Raw genomic sequence first — 14,627 nt, forward strand, 5'->3', positions numbered from 1 at the left:
TGGATCCTAGGTTAAGAATCTCTGCTTTAAAGAAATGTTTATACTCAACCCCTCAAGACCATTTTCTCCTTTTAAATCAATCATCTCTAATTTTAATTTACTTAAACTCCTTCCTCTGAAGATGGAAGAACATTTAAAGTTCAACAGGTCAGTAACAAAACCAAAACATCATACCCTCACCCATAATCAAAAGGAAAGAAGATCAGAAGATGGCTTAGAAGACACCAAATAGAAACACACAGGAACAGGAGTATTTTTATTTCGTTGATAAAAAAAGACCCTCTTATTCACCCCAAAGAAAGAACAACATTTTTATGTTGGTCTTGAACCAAACAAAAAGAGAACTCTCTCCTTAGATGAACCAAACCTGGATATTTTCAGCTGTGGTCAGCTGCTTCTCTCAATCCCACTAGGTTTGGAGATGCAGAGTAAACAAGGCTATAAATCAAATGCAATGCATTTAATACCTCAATGCATTGCAAATTGATCTGCAATACTGTTGAGTTCAAGTCACGTTTCCAGTGAGACATGTCACATTAAGAGGAGGGGAGGGAGAAGGGAAATTCAAATTCCTTCTGTTGTGTTTGATTCCAATGAATACATGGCTATTTGAGAAGCATAGCCAGATTTCCTGCAGGTTAGATTTTTTTTCCAGTCTTGGTAATTGATCAAGTTGGAGCCATAGGTATTTAAAAGACACAATTCTAGTGACTGACATTAGATCTGAGTATTTTGTGGGCAACTTTTCAAGGAATAAGAGCTGCAAACTAGTTTGAGTTCCATTCAGTTTGCTGTGGGAAGTAGCTAATGGACAGCCATTACTTTGACTGAAGGGAAGCATTGCCAATCAATGATCATCACTGAGATCCAAGCCACCACACAACAACAACATTTCCTAAGCTTATTTCACTCATTTGTCAAAGTGGGACATTATCCCAACCAATGAGAAGAAAAATGGAGATGGGGAATGGAAAGGAAGGAACTATTTAAAAGTAAAAGCTCTGCTCCTGTCTCTACTGATAATTGAGCTTGGCCATGGGTAATTATGTCTCCCTTCTGCCATTTCCTGATACCACAGTTGGCTTTCCTGGAGGCAACACTTTCTCTTCTCCAACTGACAAGCTGGGCTATTTCTGGCGGGATAAATTTGCTTTGTCTCCCGTCTACTGCCTTGTCTTTTTTCCTAATGGGGAGAAGTGAATGCTGGTGGTTAGCAGAGCGTCAAGAGTCCTGGCCTGCTAACCTCAGAGATGGCACCTGACTTCTGGGAGATCAGCAGCCTCTCCCTTGAAACTTCCTTCCTAAAAGCACTAAGAGACTCTCCTAAAAACAAGTTGCAGAAAATGCACTCTTGGCTCTATTTTTTCTTCTCTCTTCCCCTTTTTAAATCTCTCAGTCCTGATTTTCCCCATACCACTTAAAATGGAGTATTAAGGGCTTCTTCATTGGAAGGAATTCTTCTGTTACAACATTTTATGTCATCTAGCTAGATGATATATAGGACAGAATGTTATGAAGGAAAGAGCTTAATTAATTCTAGAGAGTAAAAAAAAAAGTCCCAAATCTGATGAGCTGTGTTCCACATCCTGTCTCAGGAAGTTGTGCAGAGGCTTGCCTTACACTCTGGTATTATATATTTAAAATGTAAAATAAAAAAAAGGCCACTCCTTTGCAGGTCACATGAAACCATCCTTTATCAGAAAAGAAGATCAATTTCTCTAGAACAGTAATTTTTTGAAAGATGATGGCAATGTATGACCAAGATGCAGATGTATTTTAAATTGCTATACATTTTTTTAACATAAGTGATGGCAATGGGTCAATCAAAAGGTTTTGGCAAAGATTAAGATTTTGTGACTCAGAGTGGATACATTTGGATATTAGACAAACAGGAATTTCATGATGTTCATTTCATGTTTGTATTAAAAATCAATAATCAGACATGCTTGTAAATATGCTATAATTGCCTCTGTGAGCTGAGATCTGAAATGAGAAGACCTGGGCCAGATTCCTTTTAGCTCTGATGTTATAGACCACTTAATCTCTCTGAGACTCAGTATCCAAAATGGCAATTGTACCTTCTCACAATTGTATTCATCTCACAGCAATACACAAATATCTCCCAAGACTAAACAGAATATGAGATAGACTAAGATGAATCAGAGTCCGTGTAGTATAGAGTCATCCCCAAACTCAATCGGTTCTTTAAATTACTCTTGTGATTCTTGCTGTTGTGAGGATCAAATGAGAAAATGTGCAAACCACATTATACATCCTAGAGTTCTAAGGGGCATATATTATTATTGCCTTCAGCAAATGCAGAAACATACTTTGTAAATAAAATACATACTTTTGGGGTGATCTGTTATCAACTTCAGCCTTCAACCGTAAATTCTCCCTCATCAGGCCACCATTTTCCAGTTTTAGTTTCTTATTTGCCTAAAGAAAGACAGTGAAAAATAATTAAGCACAAGTGATGACTGGAGCTCTCAGAGGGGTCTGCACCTATGCAAAAGGTAAACTATGCAATCCTATAGATAGACAGTTCAACACCTTGATTCCATGGTGCCTGCCCCACATTGGAAATAGGCACAACCACTGGGCAGGGCTCTTTGGAAGGTTGGAATGGGATGACTTCTTCAGCACCATAGTGACAGATCCAGAACCCTTGGGCAAGTAGGGTCTAGTACTTCCCCCAGAACAGCACCGAGTAGTGAGCGTACGGGAGTGTGCCTAGTCCCAAGGATTCCCAGATTCCTACAGACTGCATGGTTCTACTTTAGATAAACACAAACAGGTGGGTAATGCAGTGCCTCCACCCCTCTCGAAAGTCATAGGCCTGGAGATCAAGCTCTGTATGTTGGCCAAACTGAAAGAATGCCACAGTTAAGATAAAAAGAGGCCTGAGACATAGCCATCAGTTGGAATTTGGAAGTTGTGGACTACTTTTCTTAATGTGCCAATCTTTTTTTTTTTTAAACCTTACCTTCCGTCTTGGAGTCAATATTGTGTATTGGCTCCAAGGCAGAAGAGTGGTAAGGGATAGGCAATGAGGGTCAAGTGACTTGCCCAGGGTCACACAGCTGGGAAGTGTCTGAGGCCAAATTTGAACCTAGGACCTCCCATCTCTAGGCCTGACTCTCAATCCACTGAGCCACCTAGCTGTCCCCTAATGTGCCAATCTTTTTATTATTCCATTATATTCATGTTCATGAAATGTCTGTCTCTCCTTGGCTGACATCGCATTCTTTTTATGATCAAATTATTAAACTGTAAAGTACTCTTTATATAGACTAGATTTTAAAACTATTTTAATTACATATTAAATATACTAACTTCTAATGGCCGAAATGTTTTTACATATATCATAATAAATCTTTATAAATAAACAAAATTCTTGTACTTAGTGTCATTTGTGATGTTTGTTTTTAAAGAGACATCAGAAAATTAACTGCAAGTCTCATGTCCTCCCAAACACAGCCATGATGACAAAAATTTATTAGCTGAGACACCAAAAAGTAAAACAAAGTCTCCACACTAAAAAGAAATGTTTATTGAGACAAGCCAGTCTCACAATAAAGCCAGACTCCAGTTAGGAACTGAAAACCCTGAGCCTTGTGAGTGGCCTCCTTATATAACCCAAACTTGTACTAAAAATGCAATCATTTTTCAGATATATTTATAGTTACCCAAGATTCAAGTAAAATCAGCAAAAACATAGAATAAAGAGGATAGAAGAATCACATAACAAGGGTATGTTTTACATAATAGATTAGAGAATGGAGAAGTGTCAAAAAACTTCATGCCTACTGCATGATTCTTTGTGGAAATTATTCTTTCAGAATTAAGTGATTAGTACTTTTAGAAATATTTAATACTTACAATTTAATACTTATTCAGTTCCAACAGGACTGAAGTACTAATTGAATACTGATTCAATTCCAAAAGGACATGCTTATATGATTAAGATATAGAAAATAATTCAGATAGAATTATATCTTGATCTCACACCCTACAACCTACACCAAGATAAACTCAGAACAGGTGAATGACCTGAATATAAAGAAACTATAAGTAAATTAAGGTGAACACAGAATAATATACATGTCATATTTTTGGGAAAGGAAAAACTTTAAAACCAAGCAAGAGCTAGAAAAAAAATCACAAAATGTAAAATCAATAATTTTGATTACATCAAATTTAAAAGTTTTTGTACAAACAACACTAATGCATCCAAAATTAGAAGAGAAGCAACAAACTGGAAAACAATCTTCATAATAAAAACCTCTGACAAAGGTCTAATTACTCAAATTTATAAAGAACTAAACTAATTGTACAAAAAATCAAGCCATTCTCCAATTGATAAATGGGCAAGGGACATGAACAGGCAATTTTCAGTTAAAAAAATCAAAACTATTAATAAGCACATGAAAAAGTGTTCTAAATCTCTTATAATCAGAGAAATGCAAATCAAAACAACTCTGAGGTACCACCTCACACCTAGCAGATTGGCTAACATGACAGCAACAGAAAGTAATGAATGCTGAAGGGCAAATTGGGACATTAATTCATTGCTGGTGGAGTTGTGAATTGATCCAACCATCCTGGAGGGCAATTTGGAACTATGCCCAAAGGATGATAAAAGACTGTCTGCCCTTTGATCCAGCTATAGCATTGCTGGGTTTGTACCCCAAAGAGATAATAAGGAAAAGGACACGTACAAGAATAGTCATAGCTGCGCTCTTTGTGGTGGCCAAAAATTGGAAAATGAGGGGATGCCCTTCATTTGGGGAATGGCTGAACAAATTGTGGTATATGTTGGTGATGGAATACTATTGTGCTCAAAGGAATAATAAAGTGGAGGAATTCCTTGGGAACCGGAACAACCTCCAGGAATTGATGCAGAGTGAGAGGAGCAGAACCAGGAAAACATTGTACACTGAGACTGATACAGTGTGGTACAATCAAATGTAATGGATTTCTGCATTAGTGGCAATGCAGTGACCCTGAACAACTTAGAGGGATCTAGGAGAAAAGCCACTATCCACATTCAGAGGAAAAACTATGGGAGTAAAAACAGAAGAAAAACAATTGCTTGAATACATGGGTCGAGGGGATACGGCTGGGGATGTAGACTCTAAATGAACATCCTAATGCAAACACCAACATGGAAATAGGTTCTGATCAAGGACACAAGTAATACCCGATGAAATTGCCCGCTGGCTTTGGGAAGAGTGGGTGGGAAGAGGGAGGGAAATAATGTGATTATTGTAACCAATTGATTAAATAAATTAATTTTTAAAAAAGAATTATATCTTGATTATTTTCAGAAGAGTTTAAGATTTATGATCACAAAATAACTGAAATGTGAAAAAACTGCAGATCTAATGACGAGTAGGGGATTTCACATTCACAAGATCAATGTAAAATCACCACTTAAAATTGTTTCCAGAGATTCAAAAGGATATTTTTATTCATATTCCCAAAATACAGAGCAAATCTCTTCCTGAAGGAGAAGAAAACTGCAATGTGATGTTTGTTAGTAAAGGGTTTTTAAGGGAATGCCATAATGGCAAAGCCATGTTTGTTTTCTTTTTATCATGTAATTTAAAACTTTAAGTTGTGAGATTTAAAATGGTTGAGGTCTTAAACTGTAGTGATTAAAATAGTGGAAGATATAAATTGTGATAGATATAAGAGAGGGTGAGTAAATTTGACCGCAGAAATATGTTTCACTACAGTGTCTTGGGTTTTAAAATCAAATATAAGGTGGTCGCCAGGGAAATATTCCCAATTATTCAATACCCAAGTCAATTGGGTTTTATAGAGATTTTAATTAACAATACAATGAGTAATCAAAGAAAGAGAGAGAGAGTAAGGAAGGAATAAGTATGAAGGGCCTCAAGCCAATATGGCCTAGACCTGAGTCTTAAAAGAGAAATCAGTCAGTTTTTTAACACTCACCACAAGGTCTGACTAAACAAGGATTCTAGTAACACCAGGCCAGCGTCCTTCCTCAAAGAGTCTTCCAGCCAGAGATTGCTTCAAAGGGCCTCTCTCAAGAGCCTCCAGAGCTCCTACCCCAGAGGGACAGAGCCCCTCAGAGGAGCTCCTCAAGGAACTCTCCTTCAGAATGAGAGTCAGAAATCGAGAGCCATCTCTTTTGAATGAGCTCCAAGCTCTTATTTTTAAGGGCAAAATCTCCTCTGTCACCTCCCCTAAGTCCTTACATCTACCAATCACTGTAGATGTTTCTAAAGGACCGCCCATTTTGAATTCACAGCTGAGTAGTTTTAATCTCTTTAGTAAGTCAGGAAAAATGCTGCTGTGTCAACAAATTTCATTAAGAAAAAAACTCTGAATAAGTTATCACCCTTTTAGGTTTAAGTAGTTTACAAGTTGCCCCACCTTTATAGGTACATAGTATCCCATTGTATCAATTCTAAAACAGTCATGACTCAAAGAACTTCCTGTCCCTTCCATAAGCATGGATCAAAGTACCTTCATTGTTTAGCAAGCAGTTTTCTGTCCTAAAGCAGTCTTAAGTAGGGTGGAGCAGGGACACTCCCGTAGCTAGGAGCCCCCACACTCAAGTAGAGTTCTCACCGTCTGCTAGGGAATTTTTTTTAAGTAGAAGATTCCCCAATGGGGGAAACCCCTAACATTCATAAGTCTGAGAAATTTTGAGGTTTACAAAGTATTATAACATTATCATGTATATGCTATGGCAAAATTAGTACTAAATTATTCTTTTTCCTTTGAACAACAAGATTATCTTCTTTATTTTTTTAAATTTGTTGAAAAAGTTTTCCAGAGATGATCTTCTCAGCAGGCAATATTCCTTGCTGCCCAACTAGCTGCATGATATTGAGTAAGGCATTCCTCCATTTTAGCTCGAGGTCTGTGACCCTATGCCTGGCCTACTAAACTACAACCAATGACTTCAAGAGGCACTTTCTTAGATTTTGAGTCAGAAGAGCTGCTACCTGTGAAACCCTGAACAGAAGTGTATCTCTAAGTCAGTGACTCTTCATCTCTCTTAGCCTCTCAGTTGCCTGGTCTATAAAAATGAAGGTGTGGGCCTCAGAGCACTGGATGCAGTGACTGGACCTCATTCAAATTCTTAATCCAACAGTTTCTACATACCTTGGACAAATTGTAGCCTCCCTGGGCCTCAACTTCCTCAAGATTTAAACGAGAAGGTTGGATTAACTCACCACTGGTCTCTTTCCAACTTTAAATCTAAGAATCTGTGATAAACAGCATTCAATTAACATGCTTTCTTCTTTCTATCTTATGATGTTTTACAAAAACTAAACAAAATAGTCTTAATAAGAAGAGAATTTCAAGATTCTTCAGAGTGCTTTTATTTCCAACAGCATGGCTTTAGATAAATAAAAAAGTAACTGCCCAAACTTTGCTCTCCACCGGATAAGGAATTCCTTGGAGTCAGAAAATCTACAATTGAGTTCTTCCTCTGACAGGTACTGGCTGTGTGACTTTGAGCTAGTTGGTAATCTCTCAGTGAATACAAGAAATTCTCTAAACCAGTCTATTACAAAAGAAGGCTCTTATCTTCAAAGACAGATAAAGGTCTCTTTTAGTAGTTGCTCCCTGTACCAATGAAATTGTGGTGGTAGTTAGGGAAGAGGATGGGGACATTTCCCTTCAAACAAATGAGACATCTGTACTGTCCATCAGTTGACTTTTCTGGGGTTTAATCCTATGTTAAGGTAGAAACTAAATCTTGGATGCTGGAAGAGTTATGCTTTCAGTGATTCTCAGAGCTGGAAGGAACCTAAATCAGGTATTAGACCTCAACCTCTTTTGGGTAACGGACTCTCCTTGCTTTTTTAAATATATAAGTTATGTAATTACAAACCAATTATTTGACATAATTATCAAAATTTTCAAAATAACAAATTCTCAGGCTCAAGAATAAGAACCTTCTGCTCTGTATAAAACTGCTCCTTGACAATGAATTCTCTACAACAGCGCCAACAAGGGACCATTCAGCATTTGTTTGAAAACCTCTAGTGAGGGGAAGCCCACTAAGGCAGGAGACAGAACCCAGTACTTTTTGCAGAGTTCTATTAGCAAGTTTTTTTCTTGCCTAAGGTTTCAGAGGTTCCTTCCAGCTCTAAACTTAGGATTTTATGAGCCCCTGGACTTCTTGCCACTTCTGGGGCCAAATCAAAGACACCTAATCCTTCTTACACACAATATCTCCTCAAATACTTAGTTCTAATGTTCCCCTCTAAGAGTCCTCTTTTTTGACTGTATATGGTCAATAATTTATGAAAACAGTTCTGCCACCAAAAAAATGTATTAAATAAGACTTGAAGGAAGTATTTCAAAGTTGCTTGTATTAAAATTTATAGTAGGCTCACAAAACTTATACTGTCCTTTTCTGTCTAATATCCCTAATTCTCCTACTCAATCACTACCTCTTCATAATGTTGCACCTTTCCTGCTTCATTTCTCCCTCCAACCTCTACCCAATGAATACAGATCCCCCAGAACTATCTAAGAAATAATCAATGACAAGAAAGAGTAACGGACAGTTCTTTTAGTGTCAAAAACTGAATTTTCCTTAGGTCTATGCTTGTTTCTTTGGAGCACTGGACACCTCTTTATCTGCCTGGCTATAAACCAATCAGGATCAGTGCAGGTTAATTCATTAAGTGACTGATAAATACTATTACTACACCTCCAAAGATACAGAGAAAGCCATTTGCTTCCTCATATGAACAGACAATGAATTGAGTTCTCAAGCATAGTACCACAGAGAAAAGCACTTAGCAAATGCTTTTTGATGATACTGACAAGCTTAAATGAGAAACTAACTCCTTTAATTTCTTTCTTCTACTCCCTTCCAGCTCTATGCTGAAACTGAGACTTATCCCTGGCTTGATATTAGTTACCTCTCTGAATGGGCTGTTTTTCTCCTTCTCCGACCCAAACCTGCCTCTGCCATGAAAACCACCTCAGATGAAGGTCATCCACCCAGCACCACTCTGTTCCCTTACTCTATATCCACACATCTTCATGTAGATCACAAACCATTTTTCTCTCACTGTCTTTATTTGACTATAAATGACAATATAAATGCAGAGATTACATTTTCTAGTTTCTTATTTGCTCCTATCTGTCCTCCTACCCTGACCAAAGGACTTAGTAGCTTGCACGCTGCATGGTAGGTCTTTATTGAGATAGGGAGAGGGAATGAATGGACTGTGATTTCACTGATGCAAGTGACACCTCAGTAACTTATTGTCCCACCTGGGGCAGTGGTGTCAAACTCAAAGAGAAACTGGGGCCACCAAATCCTATAGAAGGATCCCTCTGGATTAGAAAACCATTCATTTATCTATTTTTTAAAAAACACATTGAAATCATATGGGAACTTATTTTAATCTGGTTGGTTTGGGCTGCCAGGAATGTTGTGGCTGTGACACCTCTGGCCATGGTAAGTGACTTAAACAAAGTCACTCAGCCAGCCTACACCAAAGAGAATGATACCAGTTCTACACTAGCCAAAACCTTACTGACTAGGCTCTACAGCTGCTTTCTTAGTCTCATTAACTACTGAAAACACTTTTGAGGTCTTTCTTATGTTCACAATGGATTTAAGTCCATAATAGTTTAATACTTGAACATTAAGCAAACAGGAAAGGGCCAAGTATGCTATGTATATGTTTTTTTTCTGATGAACAAGTACAAAAAAATGGAACTTTCTGATGTATCCTGAATCTAATCTATGTGCAAAAATATTTAGGACAAAAACAGTAAGACAGCCTGTGTATGGTTTTACTGCCTAATCTCACCAAGCAGGTAATGGTCAGGGAGAAAAGTCAGTGAGCTATAAAACCACAGCTATCACTTCTTCATTTTGTTTTGTTCTCCCCTCACAAAAAAATGCAAGATGTCAACTGTGCAGTCAGTGCAGTCTTTAAAACATATGCTTCCTACCCTTAAAGTCAATGCAACCTTGGCATAGTTCTGACTGCAGGCCCTTTTCTGTGGAAGCAGTCAATTCCCTCTCTCATCCTGGCACGGACACCCCAATAAAGCAGACATCTCACATGTGCATATATATATGGAGGAAGGGAGGGAGGGGGGGTAGAGAGAGAGAGAGAGACAGACAGACAGACAGACTAGTTGGCAGAGCTCAAGTCCAAGCAAGCTAAGGTTCTAGGCTCTTTTCTGCTCTCCAAGACAAACCCAAGGTCTTCTCTTTAGAACTGGATCTGGAGCTCCTCAGTGTTTTCAGGGTAGGGAAGCTCACTCATAAAGCCATGGAGGGGACACTGGCTGAGCCCTGATCTTGTCTGCTCTGGATTAACACAACCCCCTCGCTTCAGCAAAGTAGAGCAGGCAGAAGAGGTGGCAGGCTGGAGGGCAGTGCTCCAATTCAGCCTCATTTCACACCACCTGGCATCCCTTGGGGCCAACTCTGCAGTGACTATGATATTCAGCTCTCCAGGCAGGGCTGGGCTTCCCCTGACCATGCAGGCTTCACCACCTGCCTCAGTTTCCTCCTCCCTCTCTTGCCCATTCCTCCAGGAACCTCCCTGGGAGTAAGTGGCCATACCAGCCATCCCTGACTCTGTGCCCCTAAGCCTCCACAGAGGAACCTTCTCATCCCCTCACTACCTCCTGCTCATCAGCTCCCTTTGGATGCACCATCTTTCCCAGTTACAAGGGAATGTAAGCTCCTTCAAGGCAGGGGCTGTCTTTCTTTTTGCTTGTATTTGTACCATAGCAGGTAGTATAGTGACTGGCTCATAACAAGACCATAATAAATCTGCCCATTCACTTGACAACAAATATCCTGGGGTAAAAGGGCAAGGATGCAGCCTGAGCAGCAAAGGGAATATAACCAAGAGAAAGGGTCATCCCAGTGGGAAATGATCAAACATATTGTTTGGTGCCAAGGGGAAGACCAAAAAGGAATGCGTAAAAGTTGCAGAAGGTTCAAGCATGATTTTGGGAAAACTTCCTAACCATTTCATTTGTAAAAGATTAGCCCAGTGATTTCATGAGTACAGGATTTTGTTGGTGGAGAAACTCTTGCTGCTCTGCACCCAGGCTGGTGAGAGTCTTGGGACTCATCCACTCTAACACAGTCAACATGTGACAGAGGCAGCTCTGGAACCCAAAGTGTCTTGACTCCAAGGCAAGCATGTTACTCACTACCTTATGTTACCCTGTGTCAAAAAACAGAAAACTTAACAAATTAAAGCTAAGCAAAAGTAGAACATAACATTTCAGGAAGCTGTGTTCCCCCAGGGGATCTACACAGGAGGAATTTGGAGGACCCCTTATTAGAAACACTGTAGAGGACTTTTCTTGTTCATGACAAGCTTAGTCTAGATCACCTCTGAAGTCCTTCCAGGTCCAACAGACTCTAATGCTATACCTTAGGCAACTGTTCACATGGAAGAGCACTGAGATTAGATTGAGACCCATGATCAATATAGATCAATATAGAATTTTTGGACTATAAAGCTGGCTAGTTTGGTGACCTCAGGCAAGCTGCTTAGATTTGAGCCTTAGTTTTTTTTATCTGCAAAGTGGGGATGCTGCTACTTATACCCTCTACCCCACAGTAGTTATTGTGAGAATCAGTGAGAAAATGTATATAGTACTTTAGTGTTTTACAAAATGAAACACATACATGTGTATTTTTATATGTAAAAGTATAAATATATAAAAATTAGCAATATTTTAAAATTACAACATAGACACACTCACACTACTTAGCAGAGTGAAAAAATTCCAAAGAGTATGCAGTCATGGGTTCAAATCCTACTTCTTATACTTGGTATCTGTGTGATCTTGGTAATCATTTATCTTCTCTGGGCCTTTATTTCCTTTTCTGTAAAATGAGGAGGATGAACTAGATGTCTATTGAAGTCCCTTTTAGTTTTAGCTCTGTCACTCTATGTATGTATGACATAGCTCCATATAGATGTTTTTTTAGTCACAGTGATGAAACAATAACTAAATATCACTCTCACCTGATACCACTTTCCCAAATGAAGATTCAGGCTCTACCATAATCTAGGAAGTTTCTCCACTAATAGCTATGAATAAAAAGGTGATTTTCATATGCTCAGATTTAGAGCTGGAAGGGACTCAAAGATCCTTAGTTCAACACCTTCATTTTACATATGAAAAACACTGAGGTCCTTTGACTTTGACAGGAAGAAAAGATCACACAGGTAATGAATATCAGAAGCCAGATTTCACCCTAGATACCCCAACCTCTAGGCCATTGTTTTGTTCACTACTCTAGCAAAGGAAGCATGGAAAAGAGAAAACGTTATTAGCTTTGGAGGCAGAAAGACCTGGATTTAAGTTCCTCCCTTAATCCTGACTAGCTGTGTAAACCTGAACAAATTACTTAACAATTCAGGCAACAAAGACTTTAATTTGCAGATCCTGTGATCCGTATTCATATAGGGATTGAAAATTAAATGACAGGGAAAGGTCATAAAAAAGGAAAAAGGAAAAAAAACAGAGTATTTTTCTTTTGGGGGTTCTTATAAGTATTTTTCCAGAAATTTTTCTCCCTCTCAAACAGTTTAATAGTTCCACATGATGTGGCTTTGTTTCTGCCATGACCATCTCCAAAAGGAAATATACTCCATCATGGAATTCAGCGAGTTTCATGGGTGGCTTACCTCCTTGAGCTTATCGACATCATCTTTCACTTTTTCATAGATGTCATGAGCCATGCGCAGCTTTTTTTTCCATTCTGCCACAGTTTCCGGGTGCGCCTTACTTCTCTCCTCAGCAGCTGGTCGCCTCTCTTCATTTTGGCTACCTGCCGTCAAGGTCAAAGGATCCAGAACAGACTTCAGCTGGGACTCTAGACTGAGGTTCTTCCCTCGAAGCTCTTCTACTTCCTTTTGAAGACATTCTATCTCATCCTGGTCAAAAGGGAGAACCAATCAAGTCAAAACATTCCAAAAGAGCACAAAGCATACATGGCAATCCCAAACTTCAACATCATTTCCCTGGCAGGGAGCCATAAATTCAATTGAACTTTTCCACCTGAGTTGGCAAACTGAGCTGATTTTGTTCCATACCATTTTGAATTTGTGATTTCAAGTAAAGAATTTCAATTCTTTGATCTTATTTGTAATATCAGTAATTGATCTACTATTACTCCAGCTCAAATCATCCCAATCCCCAAGTATTCAGTCTAGCACTAATGTTCCTCAGAGAGCACATGCTGTGGCCCATGCCTGGAATTTTCTCCCTCCTCATCTCCCAGGCGCCTTAATGCTAGCACCTTCCTCTGGGATTATTTCTATTTTATTCTGCACATAGGTTGCATGTTATGTACACAGCCACTTGCAGGTTGTCTCCCCCAGCCTGTAAGCCCTCGGAGGGCAGGGGCCATCTCCTTCAGTTAGCATGGGCCCAGCACAAATGGTCACTATGCAACAAGTGCCAGCTGGCTAACTCAGCATTTGGTCCCAGAAGCATACATTTAATGACTTTATTTGCTTCCCAAGAAGCCTCAGTCTCCTCTGGGATCATATACAAAGCCCTCCCTTGGGCATCTAGAGTCCCTCCCCATCTGGCACCCATCTAGGCTTCTAGCCTTACTTTATATTATCCTCACATATCATGGATTCTAGTCCAAGAGTCTCCCTTGCCATGTACTGTCCATGAGGCTATGGCTTCTGCATCTGTGCATGTCCTTGTGCCTAGAGCTCTTCCTCCTCATTTCTGCCCTTCTGACATCTCCATTTCCCATTCAACATTCAACATGGGGGCTCTTCCTACATAAAGCATTTCCTGATGATTATCCTACATAGGACCAAAATTATTGGCACAAATTTTTGTATTTACTTATCTCTATACATGGCATAGAAGGAAGTAAACTTCTTCAGGGAAAGAATTGTTTTCAATTTTGTCTCTGTATGTTCCTTACACAATGCTGCCCCAAAGTAGATACAGAATTGAATTAAATCATGGTTTTGTTTGTTTGTTTGTTTTTTTAATCAGATCTCCAGTGTGGAATCAACTTCTAATAAAAAAAGAAGAGTCTCAGAAAAGATAATTTTTATAGCTTTTTTAATAGACGAAGGAGGGTGAGAAGTATTGTCAAGTCCAGTGTTTTTGAAAATTTTGCCTTTAAAGCCTCTATGCTTCCCACCCAAAAGTAGAAGGAAAAATTTCACACCATTGCCTCTGAATTTTCACTTATAAAATAATATATACAAGATAATTAACTTTTGGTGCAGTTTTTTTTCTGAATGCCATTTCTATGTGAATAGCTCAGACATTCCAGGTAGTCCAGGCATTAAATGTTACATCTTTTGAAGTTGGGCCTGAGAGAAAAAGCAGTCTCACGAAATTTATGCTGGAAAGCACTTTGATATAGATAAATATTAAGAATTATTATTACTACTAAAAATAATACATTTTGAAAACTGCTGGTACATTCAAAGTTCTCAACCTTCAATGTGGACTTTCTTCTACAATGGGTGGTAAAAATGGGAAAGTAAAAAAAAATCAATGTGGATGGATGATGAAAATTCTCTTTTATAAAAAATGAAAGGTACTAACTACATGATTTTGTTTTATATAGTATTATGTTCAATTGT

At 38.8% G+C, this 14,627-nt stretch overlaps 1 protein-coding gene across 3 annotated transcripts in view; it reads right to left on the reverse strand.

The window, feature by feature from the left end:
• The window catches only part of OBI1 (ORC ubiquitin ligase 1), a 51,100-nt gene that overhangs the window by 23,066 nt on the left and 13,407 nt on the right, over positions 1-14,627 (reverse strand). For all 3 annotated transcript variants that reach the window (XM_001362775.3, XM_056808002.1, XM_056808003.1), the window contains 2 exons: positions 12,690-12,938; positions 2,351-2,439 (listed from right to left, as the gene is read on the reverse strand). In XM_001362775.3, the coding sequence (XP_001362812.2) occupies positions 2,351-2,439; positions 12,690-12,938 (338 nt within the window). The remainder of the gene's footprint in view (positions 1-2,350; positions 2,440-12,689; positions 12,939-14,627) is intronic.

The sequence above is a fragment of the Monodelphis domestica genome, chromosome 8 (genome assembly GCF_027887165.1).
Source record: "Monodelphis domestica isolate mMonDom1 chromosome 8, mMonDom1.pri, whole genome shotgun sequence".
NCBI lineage: Eukaryota > Metazoa > Chordata > Mammalia > Didelphimorphia > Didelphidae > Monodelphis > Monodelphis domestica.